At 27.1% G+C, this 13,763-nt stretch overlaps 2 protein-coding genes across 2 annotated transcripts; both read right to left on the reverse strand.

The window, feature by feature from the left end:
- Nucleotides 1-2,011: 2,011 nt before the first annotated feature.
- OCT59_025686 (uncharacterized protein) lies at nt 2,012-3,124 on the reverse strand (the record flags this gene model as incomplete). The annotated part of the gene is made up of 2 exons (XM_066140290.1): nt 2,012-2,371; nt 2,903-3,124. 2 exons carry the CDS (start codon nt 3,122-3,124, stop codon nt 2,012-2,014), a joined length of 582 nt encoding a protein of 193 aa, XP_065992247.1.
- Nucleotides 3,125-10,601: 7,477 nt separating this feature from the next.
- Nucleotides 10,602-11,899, reverse strand: OCT59_025687 (uncharacterized protein; the record flags this gene model as incomplete). The annotated part of the gene is made up of 4 exons (XM_066140299.1): nt 10,602-10,615; nt 10,835-10,850; nt 11,652-11,811; nt 11,886-11,899. The coding sequence occupies 4 exons, from the start codon at nt 11,897-11,899 to the stop codon at nt 10,602-10,604; spliced, it is 204 nt and encodes a 67-aa protein (XP_065992248.1).
- Between the last annotated feature and the right edge of the window lie 1,864 nt (nt 11,900-13,763).

Consider the following 13,763-nt stretch of genomic DNA (forward strand, 5'->3'; position numbering starts at 1 on the left):
TATATAACAATATGTTGAGACATATATAAAATTTTTAGAAAATATTATTATATCAAAGTTATACCAATATTTATATGTCCTCACATATAGTGGAAAAATAGAATTTTATTATATCAAATTTTTAATAGTATATCGATATATCAAATATCAGTATATTGAAATTAAACTATATATAGTATTATTTAATAGTATTAAAGAAAATTTTTACTTTCTATTAGTAAAATAAAATTTTTTAAATTTTTTTTTGTTTTCATTAATTTTGGGAATTATAAAATACCATAGAACCAAAGAATTTAGGTAATTTATGACTTACAATGAAAGTTCTTTTCAAATGGCTATCGAGATGTTGATATTACCTGAATATCGTATATCAGAAGTGCGATTAGTCATTAATAGAAGTAAAAAAAAGGTGATGGTAAATTCCAGTTGTCATATTATCATTTGGATAAAAATCAAAAAAAAAACACAAGAAATTAAAGTATAAAAATAAAAGTGATAACAAAATTTTTTAAAAAAACAATAATAAGCAATTATCAAATATTTTTATACTTATATAAAAAGAAATTATATATATTTTCATTAAAAACAAAAAGTATAGTTATTTAATAGAATAATTATAGCAAAATAATATTATTAGAATCTCTTAATATAAATATAATATTTTTCATTTTAGAAATTAACTAAGTATAACCGCAGGTGATATCACCTAACCAAAATCACATGATCAATATAATATGATATTATTTTTAATAGTTAATCAAAATTAGACTATTTATACTAATTCCCACATTCCCTTCTTTTTTGCTCTTCTTTTCTTTTACTATATTATATATACAATGGAGTATAAAAACCCTAAATAAAAATAATCCTATGGTTGAAAGTGATAAAGATGATTCTATATTAGATAAGTGACGAAGGTGAATATCATGATACTAAATTACTAATGTAGAAATTACACTATGTCCTGGTATGCAATTTCAGTTGTAGGAAGAATTAGAAACCCACCTTAATATTTACGCTCTTCAAGAAGGTTTTTCTTACAAAAAAAATAAGGCTTGAATATTACATGAGTCTAGTGGTACAGCCATCCCGATTTTTTGAGGAGATTAATAATATTTGCAAAAGAATTTTTTAACATTACATATACTTTCAACAGTTCAAAACCAAATGAAACAAATCTTTTTTTTTGATGCTTCAAGAATATATAGAACAGGTATGGAGTAATTGATTATTTAATGACATGGTATTAAGATTAGGGTGTGGGATTAGGGTTAAGATTAGGGTGTGAGATTTAGTTAGGGTTAGGATTAGGGTGTGGAATTAGGGTTAGGGTGTGGATTAGGGTTAGGATTAGGACTTGGAATTAGGGTTAGGCTTAGCATGTTTATTGTTTCTAACTTTATTTATTTCTTTTTTTTTAATTTTTGATTGATGGTTCAACTTGCAAAGATGGATTCCGGGAATATGATTATAAAATTAAACTAATTCTACTCAAAAATTTGATTGAAAATGTGCTATTAGATTCTATTGTAGAAATTTGGCAAATTAAGCCTGAATTATTACCAACACATTCACAGTTCATCATTTATTTATACCAGCGTGAACGTCCGCCAAAACTGTATCAAAGTGAAGGAGAACCACAAAAAATAATTAAAGAAAACAAAGAAAATCAAAGTGTTAATATAATGATAGCACTCTGAAAAAATTACAAAACTGTAGAGGTTTGTCATAATTTACGAAATTGCAAGGTTCTTAGCGATAAAAATTGATGTTATATTATTTGTAGATAATTAATTTATTTTAGTAGATGTTATAAATAAATTTTATTGTATATGCCATATCAATAATAATTCAATCATGTGACCATACTGGAGGTGATATCACCTGCGGTTATAATTAGCAATTTTCTTAATTTTATTACTATATACTGATTTTATTATAAATTCTGCAATATTACATATATTTTTTCCGCCTAACCACATATAGTCTTTGAAGTATAAGAACGATCATCTCAATTAGCTTCAAAAGGATGTGAAGATATTGCGATCTTACCATCTTTCAAATGATTAAGATCAGCCCTGAGGCTTATATAACAATGTATGCGCTTCACAACCCACTGTGGTGCTTTACCTATTTTTCTTTTGCAATCATCGCACAATTGAAATCCTTTGCATGGATTTGTGCAATTGCAACATAGTATTTTGCATGGACTTGGATTCTCGCAATCTCCACGTAGTCTTTTACAATCATCACACAAATTCAGCTTATTCTCATCACATTTTATGAGGATATTGCAATATATTAATTGTACTATAAACCATTGTATATGATCCATTATCCAGAGTAAACCTCCATCTTTACCCTTGCGAACCTTTTTAATAAAGTTAGCCGATTGAGTCAAAAAGACTAGCATGCATATGAAGACAATTTTTATGGCTAATGAATTTTTGGTCATGACCAAACCAATGAAAGAAAGGAACAAAAACGAGGTTGAAATATAATATGCATAGTAGAAATTTGATACTATAAAATAAAAAATGAAAATTGCGATGGTCATTAGGAATATTAAAATTCGAATGAATATTGCTTGAAAGGATAGATGGAAATGTAAAAAATCGATATATAAAAAATAGCCTATCATTACTAAAACATGGATAAGTACTTGATAAATTAGGGGATAAAAGAAATCAAAAAATATGAAAAGATATCGTTTTACTCCCACCAAATTTTCAAACGAGTGTATATTAAGTAAAGAAACTTCCGGGTTACGTGATTTGTTGACGGAATAGTGAAAAAAACGTGAAATAATTTTTATAATTATGCAAATAATCATATAGATGGTAAACCAACTAATCGCTCTTGGTGCATCTTCTGTAGCGAATTCATTGATGATAGATAATACCAATGGTAAAAGGTGAGAAGAAACGACAGTGTGGAAAAGATTGACCCAGTATCCATAATGAATATGGTCATTTTCTTTGTCGGTAAATGCAATTATCGAAATAATAATTGGCAAAATTGTAAAGAATAAATTATCAATAAAAGCATCATCATTATTTTGTTCTTTGTCGCTTTGAGCAATTACAATGCTAGGGAAGAAAATTAAGATATAGGAAATATCCATTTTTTTAAAGTTGAAAATAAAAGTAATTTTAAAAATCTTTTATATAATTTGTATGTTCCACAATTGCTCCATCAAAAATCGTCTGATAAATTGTGGACAGTTAATTCCGAGCTCAGCTAATTCTGAACTCTGAAGTGATTGTAACATGAATTAGGTAACAATAACAAATAATAATCATTTATGCAAAATATTTATTCTTGATCCCGACAATAATGACGTGATCGGTTTTAAAAATAGGCTGACTCCGATAACAAAACATTGAACTGTAAATACATATCTGATATGAAAAATGTTCATATCCGCCGATCTTTGGAATTGGCCAAAATTAATAAAAATATATTAGTTCGGTATAATAAAATTATTTGTTTTATCGAATATTTGAAATAACGACTTCGTTATATCGAGTTCTGACTGCACATTGCTATATTGTAAATTTTGATACACGATTTTCCTGCTATACCTTTATTTTTATTTCACAAGCGATATCACAATAATGAATAATACATTTGTTTTGTAATCTATTGTGCCCTGCCCACCCACTGTGTTCACGCCCTGAAAAAATAGTAGCTAACATAACCGCCACTTAATAAAAAACAGACTAACTCTGCTTGACATTAATTACATTCGTGTTTTGCGAAAGGAAGGAAGAATTGTAGGTGTTACAGGCCTAGAAACAGCAGGTTCTTCTATGGATGGTGTCACTGATCTTGATGGCACCTCCTTGTCAACTTTTGATGATTTCTTAGATATGCTACGAGGGGGAACTGATTGCTCAGTTTCAGAACTCAACCATTCAGGTGTAGAGATCGAAGATACTCTTGAAGACAACTTGGCCGTTGAAGGTGAACCCTGACCTAATATTTTCATTCGAATGGAAGTTCTAGCAAATGAAAAAAAAATTGTGTTAATTTTGGGTACCACTCACTTATTTTCCCAGAAACAATTACCTGGTTCTGGCTTCGTTGAGAACTCCTCATATAACTTCTCCCCAACTTTCTCTTGTTCCCAGTTCTTTCTCTATATTTTTTTCATTGTCTAATAAAATAATAAATAAATTAACCAGACAAGTCTTCGTAGGACGCAAGCAGTTGCAAGCAATCGGCCAGTACTACTTACGTAAAAAGCTTTCATGAGACTTAAGAATTTTTATAACAATCTTCGCCAGTGAAGTAATTTATATTTTCTTGTTTGTTTATTTTCCAGCAATATTATCCCAAAAGAAATATTTCTTCTTACTCAGAGCATGATACTCAGCATTTCTTTGTTTTCATTCATCAATGAGAATGCAAAGCTGGGCGTCAGAGAACTCCATAGTTGACTACATGGTGAGAAGCTTTTCTAGGAGCGCTTATTTTATGGAAAAAATATCGAGTGATGATCAATTATAACGGTGGCTTAGCTATTTTATTTAACTAGCCCCCCAAAAAAGCACTGGTCGGCCGGCATTATGCGGAATTATGTACTGTCACGTGAGCAGTGCGTGGTGACAAATAATGCACCCCTTTTTTGTGTGCCAGGTTCATAGCTTAGCAAGCCACGCACCACAAAACTTATTTTGGCCAGAATTAAAATGAATTAAAATTAAAGTATATAGTCCACGCGGTACCACAAAACTTATTTTGGCCAGAATTAAAGGGAATTAAAATTAAAGTGTATATATCGTATCAATAATGCAAAATTTTAAGAATATAATTAAACGAATTATTAAAAATACTAAACTTTTAAGAAATTAAATGAATAATAAGTATCTTTTTTAATAAATTTAAAGTGTATATATATATAATAAATATGGACAAAGTAAAAATATTGCAAATTTATTTAATAAAGCACAAGTTAAAATTAAAAATATAATTTAATTCAACTGATTTCTTAGAATATTTTTGCTTAAATTGTGTTCTTTTTTACCAGTTTTCTTTTTTTTCTGACTTGGAATTATTTATGAATCTAAATTTTCTTTTCTGTCAGCTTGCTTATTAGTGCCACCTGATTTATTTTTTTACACCGCTTAACAGACTCTATCTGAACACGAATTATTGCACCACTCTTAATGCGTGTTAGATCTACATTGTGGTTAATATCATAAAGGAAGGAACACAAGTGAGGAATTGATTTTGATTTGATGTATGGTATCGTTCAGCAAATTTGTCTAATGCAGTACGAAACTGTGGACCACAATTTTCATAATCTACTTTAATTTCTTCCAAGAAATCGCCCAAAGTAGATGTGTTGATTTCATTCTCTTTTATTTTATTATTTTCATTTAATTCTCTCAGAAATTAGTTGTCAGTTATAGAATTCAATTGATAGCTGCAGTTCAGAATTGTCAATTGTTTATCATTTTCGTTATGCGATTCTATCTGCAGAGTTTGAACTTGTGAGAAAGGACCTGCATGTAGTGAAGCATAAAAAGAACCATTTTTTGCAATGTAGCTTAAAATAATAATAAATTATGTGAGTGATAATTATAATAAATATCAAATTTAATGGAATCTGTTTGCCAAGTGCGATATAGAAATAGATCATATGATCATTAAGAGTTAATGATGGTAGAAAATTAAAATTTGAAATGTGAAATTTTACAGAAACAGCTTGCACGGTGTGCCTATCATCCTAACATGACAGCTACAAGTTCCAATAGCACTGTTAAACAACATAAAAACAACCCATTTTTTTTGTACTTGGAACTAAATATTCATTTTTGAAAGTTGTTGGTTAAATGGAATTACTATTCACTTTTTCCCAATCTGGACAAAAGAACCTTTTTGTGATCGTATGATCCAGGTGTTTATATGCAATTCTGAGCAGTTTAAATTTATAAAAATGGTCTATGTTATCTGTAACAAAATGAAAGACTTGAACTGGATTAAAAGCTTGAGTTCTAGAAAAAATGATATTCTTAAGTATGCTAAAGCTACATTCAATATAATTATTTGTATTGTTTCCACGTATCAGTAGCATCAAACGAAAAGATAAAGCCCATAATTGGCGCTGTTTCCATAAAAGATCAAAGTGTTTTTGTAATTGAGAATATAAGTGAAAAAAATTATGTTTAAAGTCTTGATAATGGTTATCCATCTCTGGCTCTGTTAATACGTAAAGAATTTTTTTCATCATCTTTATAATAGGTATTTGATCATTTTTATTTATATGATGTTTTGAATCGTACAACCATCTTCAAAATACCTGGAGTATATGGAAAGTACATAAAAGACGTATTCCCGTGGCCAACAGAGCTTTAGAGCGTTTCTTTCTGCGCTTGAATCATCTGTAAAAAATACTATAAGACCAACTTGAGAACTACATTTATAGAAGGCATATGAAGGTAAAATCATCTTTAGCAAATTTAGCTAATCGTAAAAAAGAACAATAATTAGAAATTTGTAATTACCGAGAAAAAAATCATAGGAAAATTACCGCTTTTTCCAATATTATTTCTGATTTATCTGATGTAACACTGGTCAAAATCAAAACTTTCGACCGTTAAGAGCTTTCGGTATAATTTTTGCTGATTGGTCATATGATTCATCACATTTTTTGACCAATGGCAAAAATCAGTAAAATCAATCACAAATCAACTAATACTGATTGTTAAACGAAAACTCATTCAGTCTTTTGGTGAAAAATCAACTTATACCGATTGTTATACAAAAAATTGCTCTTTTAAGATCATTCAGTAAAATTATACTGATTGGTCATATAAATCAACACAATTTTGCCAAATTTGCCAAACGGTAAAAATCTGGCAATAATTCGGCAAATCAGTTGATAAATGACTGAAAAAATCAGATGATCCAGATCGATATTTTACAGGTCTTTTTAAAATAAACTTTTTTAAACTTTTTAAACTTTTCGCCTCTCTCTTTCATTCGTAAATGTACACATTAAATTCGGTAACTTTTTATTAAATCAAAAAAGTTTCGAAACTTTCTTTAAAAAAACATTTTTTACATTAAAAAACGTTTTTTTTTATACTTTTAGTGAAGAAAATCGGTTCCAGCGTGGATACCGATATTACAGGTAAAGTTTTGAAAAATTTTGAAACTTTCTTTTAAAAAAAAAATGTTTTTAGCTAAAAACGTTTCTTTTTTATATTTTTTGCAGAAAATCGGTTCCGATGTGGATACCGTTTTCCTAAGTAAAGTTTCGAAAAAAATTTTTAAAACTTTCTTTAATAAAACATTTTAATAAAACGTTTTTTTATTTTTGTATAGGAAATCGGCTCCAGCGTGGACGCCGATATTCCAGTTAAGTTTCAAAACTAAATGGTTTAAAACTTCTTTAAAACGTTTTTTAATAAAAAAAACATTTTTTTTTTATTTTTTTTATATAGGAATTCAGCTCCAGCGTGGATGCCAATATTCCAGTTAAGTTTCGAAACTAAAGTTTCAAAACTTTAATAAAACGTTTTTTAATAAAAAAAATGTTTTTTTTTTATTTTTTTTATATAGGAATTAAGCTCCAATGTAGACGCTGATATTCCAGTTAAGTTTTGAAACTAAAGTTTCGAAATTTTAATAAAACGTTTTTTAATAAAAAACGTTTTTTTTTATTAATTTTTGTAGAAAATCGGTTCTGGCGTGGATACCGATATTCCAGGTAAGTTTCAAAACAAATGTTTTGAAACTTCTTTAAAAACATTTTTTTTATATTAAAAAACATTATTTTTTTATTTTATTGTATAGGAATTTGGCTCCAGCGTGGACGCCGATATTTCAGATAAGTTTCAAACCATTTTTGAAACTTCTTTAAAAAAAAAACGTTTTTTAACGTTTTTTTTTATACTTAATTGTAAAGCTATCAGTTCCAGTGTGGATACTGAACCCCAAAGATAAGTTTTGAAAAATTTTGAAACTATAATAATAAACGTTAAAAATTAACATTTTTTTTTTATTTTTTGTAGGGATATCAGTTCCGGTGTGGATACCAAAATCCCAAAGGTAAGTTTCGAAAAAAAATTTTAAAACTCTTTTTAATAAAACGTTTTTAATAAAACATTTTTTTTTATGTTTGTATAGGAAATCGGCTCCTACTTGAATACCAAATTCCAAAGGTAAGTTTCAAAACAAAGTTTTGAAACTTTAAAACATTTTTTAATATTAAAAACGTTTTTTTTTTACTTTTGTATAGGAATTCGGCTTCAGCGTGGATGCCGATATTCCAGTTAAGTTTCATTTTCAAAACTTCTTTGAAAAAAACGTTTTTTAACGTTTTTTTTTTAATATTATTGTAGAGTTACCGTAAAGTTTCAAATTTTTAAAACTTTACGAAACTTAATAAAAAAAACGTTTAAAGTAACGTTTTTTTATTATTTTTTATTATTTTTTTTTGTAGAGAATTGGCTCTGATTTGGATACCAATTCTACAAGTAAAGTTTCGAAGTTTTTTTTTCGAAACTTAATAAAAAACGTTTATTTTAAACGTTTTTTTTATTTTTTTGTAGGAAATCGGCTTCAATATGGACGCTAAAATCTCTTCGGTCAGGTTTCAGGATGAGTTCAACATGGAATTTCGAAGGTAGAACTTCAAAATATTTCATTAATTTATCTAATAAACATTACTAACATTCCTTTGTATTTAGAAAATTTTTTTTTTTTTATTTGAACGAAACGTTTGCTAACGTTTTCGTTCTTTTTTTTTGTAGATTCAAGACGCCCTCAAAGTATAATAGGGGTTTAGGGCATGGAATGGTTGATGGTAAGTTTTGAAGTTGGTTTAATTTTGAAACTTTAAAAGAAATGATTTACTAATCATTTCTTTCTTCTTTTTGTAGGCTTTCACTTCAGGCTGATGGATCGGGTAAGTTTCGAACTATTTTGAAACTTTTCAAAATTTTTTTTTTATAAAAGAATCGGTTTGCTAACCGTTTCTTCTTTTTTTTTGTAGATTTCCCCCTTCGACTTTTTATTGGATGGGTAAGTTTTTCGAAACTTCATTTTTTATTATTATTAAAGAAACGAACTAACCGTTTCTTTTTTTTTGTAGGTTTCCATTAACGAATTGGAGGTAAGTTTCGAGTATCGAAACTTTAACTTTTTTTATCGAAGAAACATTAAACTAATTGTTTCTTCTTTTTTTTTGTAGGTTTCCCACCCTTCGGACTTTATTGGATGGACAGGTAAGTTTCGAATTTTTTCAAAACTTTATTTTTTTTATTGAAGAAACGTTAAACTAATTGTTTCTTCTTTTTTTTTGTAGATTTTCTTCTTCGGACTTTATTGGATGGGTGGATAAGTTTCGAATTTTTCGAAACTTTATTTTTAATTATTATTAAAGAAACGAACTAACCGTTTCTTTACTTTTTTTTTGTAGGTTTCCCCTTCAGATTTTATTAGATCGGGTAAGTTTCTTTTGAAACTTTAACTTTTTTTATTTAAAAAATAGGTTACTAACCATTTTCTCTTTTTTTTTGTAGGTTTTCTACGGATTTTTATCAGGTTAGGTGAGGATGATGGGTGGATAATGGATGGTGGATGGTGTATATAGATGATAGATAGCTATATATTAATTTAATATGTAATTTTTAATACATATGGGCCGATCCTTGGAATCTAATTTTTTACACAAAAATAATTTTATTAAAGCAAATATAAATTATCATTTATATAAGAATAATAAATTTATACTAGGTAATGCAAAAAAAACTAATTAATTATATAATTTTTAATTTTTTTTTAATATATGATATCATTAAAATTTAAAAGATCAAATATAACTCTCATGACAAAATCATTGATAATTCTTCGTAGAAATAAGCTATACAAATAAATTTACATTCATTTGAAAGAGAAAATCGAGATCTATCTAATGAATCTAAAATCAAGTGAATTGAATCACTAGTTGTTCAGTAATCACGTTCAGTATATTTATTGAATTTTATCTAAATTTGATCATTAATTACTTCACATGTAGTGATTCAATTTGAATGATCTTTGCTCCCTAAGGTGATGCCAACTTTTATCTTTAAAATAAATTTAAAATAATTCGTTTAATATATGTAGAATCATCAATTATATTATTAATATAAAATTTTATAAGTTTGATAAAATCTGATATAAAAAAATTTATTAAATACCTGTAGATGCAAGCTACACGAATGAAATTATATTCATTTGAAAGAGAAAATTGAGGTCTATCTAATAAGCCTAAAATCGAATGAATTGAATCACTGGATTGTGAATAATTACGTCTAATATATTTATTTTTAATTTTTAAATTTGATTTGACTTTGATCGTTAATTACGCCTCATCCAGTGATCCAATTTTCCTGATCTTTGATTCTTACGATAGAGCAAATTCTCAGCTTTCAAATGAATGTAAAATGATGACGTTAGCATATCTCCAGGAATAATAATGCACGATTTTGTCACCTGCATAAAGTCCGATCTGAAAATTTTATTTCTTACCAAAAAATGCTTTCATAAGAGAATCCCAAATTCTTTTACTTTATTTAAAAGATTTTATTTGCCATTTAAGGATTTTAGTAGAATAAATCTAATAAAATAATTTTAAAAGATAAAAAACAAATATATAATTAGTTATTTTGAAAAAAAAAGAATATCTTATTATTCATTTTACAACTATTTTACATCATAATTATTTTTTATTTGCATGTATTTTTTACAAAGAAAAAACAATAAATTAAAGCTAAAAATTATGAAAAAATATGTCTTATCTATGTATATAAAATATTAAGTTTTTTCTTTTACTTACCACTTAAAAATAACTGCTATATTTGCTTATAAACTTTTTTGTCATATTTAATAAAAGTGAATAGAAAAATGATGGAAAAGTGATGGGCAGTGATGGGAAAAAAGAAGTGGTTATTACCGTTATTTTTGAATATTGATTAAAAAAATTTTTTTATTTTTTATTAAATCTGAGTTACGTAAATATGTAACACATATTTAATTTAGATTTGTGTAATGTTAATCTTACTAAAATATTAAATTTTTATAAAAATCTTAATTTAGACTAATTCCAAAAATCGGCACATATGAAAATGAATTAATAAAATTTAATTAATAAATTATTATAAAATTAAATCAGTAATCAGTTAAATGTACAAAAATCGGTAATAAATTATTAGGTTTATTAACAATCGTCAATTTGATTTTACCGATTTGTTGCCAATTTTTACTGATCAATTTGTTGACAAATGGCAGGCGTTATGGTGCAAATCATCTATATAATTAGTTGCCGATTTTTTGGTACTGATCGGCTAAGGTAAGACTGAATTTCGTCCAACATTCAGCAATTTAAAATTTTGCCAAAATGAACTATTCTGACCAGTGTAATTAACATCCAAGTGGCAGCACACCTGCTGCATAACTTGTATATAAAAGTGTAATTGAGGTTCAAACGATGCAGATGCATCAACATAACAAATTTCTCCAACTTGCAGAATTTTTTCATGAATGCGGCACATTAAACTGGATACAATGCATAAGATGAACGCTTTTTCAGTTTATATATCATATTCCTGTATAATCGCTTTACCATTACCCAAATTGTTATAATGATCAATTACTTCTACTAAGTGTTCAAACATTTTCTCACCATTACAACTGCCAAGCATATTATTATGGTATTTATGGAAAAGTCTAACAATATAACCATAGTCTGACTTGATAGCTCGATCTGCAAGCATTTCAAGCAACTCCTGATTACTTTCTGCAGTAGTGTGAAACCTATCTTCATAGAAATATATTGTCAAAGCAGACGAATGCCCATCTTCAAATAACTCTAAAAACCTTTCATGTACCTCTTCCTTAACATGCTAAAAACTTAATGATTCTGCCAAATTTATTACATGATTGTGCGTAAATCTAATATTGATTTCCAGCAGATTGCTATGCGACTCAATATGCCAATTTTCTAGCTGAATTTTAATACTTGCATTGCAGTGAACATTTCTTATTCAAGTTGACTGCTGAAACTTTATTTCACGATTACCTTATTTTTTTTTAACATCATTTCCATGTATACAATGTCGTTTTAAAAGCACCTTTTTTCCTTTTACTCTGTATCCCTTTGTTTGAGACATCGTGATTTTAGAATGACTGATATTAATAAATGCTTTTAGTTCAAATTGTGGGATCGAAAAATTCTCAAAAGTTTGATAAGATAGTAGTTAATTAAACTTTTTAATTAAGTATGAGTAACCTGATGAAAGAACTAATTTCAAAAGATCGGGTAATGAACTCTAAACTAAAATCTGTAAGAATTAAGAAATAACAATTATGACAAGTTTAGCAACAATGGTGACTTTGACAAAATAAAATATTTTAACAAATCGGAATAGTAAAATTTTTGCAATATATTAATATATTAATATTTAATGAAAATAATTTACAATAGTACAAATTTGATAAATTAAAATATAAAATATAGTTATATAATACTAATAAAACTTTGTAATTTGTACTTTAACCTCGTCTATACTATTATCGTTCTCTATAATTTTAGACAGCAAAAAAAAAACAAAACTATTTGGTTTTATTTAACTAAATAAAACGTTAAATAAAAATATTTATTATAGTCTATGTGGTTTTATATTTCGCTTCAAAAAATGGTAAATAAGATGGGAAGAAAAAGAGATGGTTAACACGACACAAATAAAATCAATAAAATCTGTGTACAATGCGAAATTAGGTCACGTAAATAAGTAAATTATTAGAAGAGTGGTGGCGCGTGACGTATGGTGCAGCTGTGCTACACATTTTTGCCATGAACCTGGCACACAAAAAAGGGATGCAAAATATATTATTTATATTTTATTTAATTTTTTATTAACTATTAATTCTAAAAATGCGATTTTACTATCATTAGATTCGTCTTGTTGAGGCGATTCCAATGAGCTATATTTCATCCTTTTCTGATCATTGGATCAAAAGTTAGCAAACTGCCTGATTGGTGATAGTATTTGGCGAAAATGCCAATCAGTTACCAATCGGTCACCAATCAGCTAACAGATTGGTGACTGATTGATACCTGATTTTTCACTTTTTGACCTGTGTTTATTCAGTAGATATAGTTGGTTGAAAAATATTTTCACAGATTTCTGACTGCATATTATTTCAGTAATTTCTTGCTGGATCATCCACAATTGTATTTCAGCTTCCAGTACTATAATATATAATAGTTCAGCCTAGTAAAGTTAAATTTAATTAGAAAAGTGTAAGGAAAAGCATAATGCTATATTTAATAAGATTGGTATATATTAGTATTACCTGTCGTAAATAGTTGTAAGTTTAAAAATTAAGTAATTATAATGGTTGTAAATTAGAATTATTATTTTTTAGTTAATCACAATAATATTTTACATTTTTCATTTAACTATTATTTATTATCAATAATTCTTGTAAATATTATTGAAATTTACCAATTATATCTTGATATACTTATCCTAAATGTTTATATTTCTATAAATATAAATATGTTTCTTTATCTTTTAAGTTTTAAATATATAAGATATTTTCATTTAGAATTATAAATATGTGGTTTTCTTTGATAATTTATTCTTAATCTTTAGTATAATTTTTATTTTAAATTTTGTTATAATTTTCATTTTTAATTTTTAATTTTATAGTAATTTTATTTTTAATTTTTAGTATAATTTTTATCTTGATTTTTAATATAA

Source organism: Rhizophagus irregularis, chromosome 5 (assembly GCF_026210795.1).
Source record: "Rhizophagus irregularis chromosome 5, complete sequence".
In the NCBI taxonomy this organism is placed as follows: domain Eukaryota; kingdom Fungi; phylum Glomeromycota; class Glomeromycetes; order Glomerales; family Glomeraceae; genus Rhizophagus; species Rhizophagus irregularis.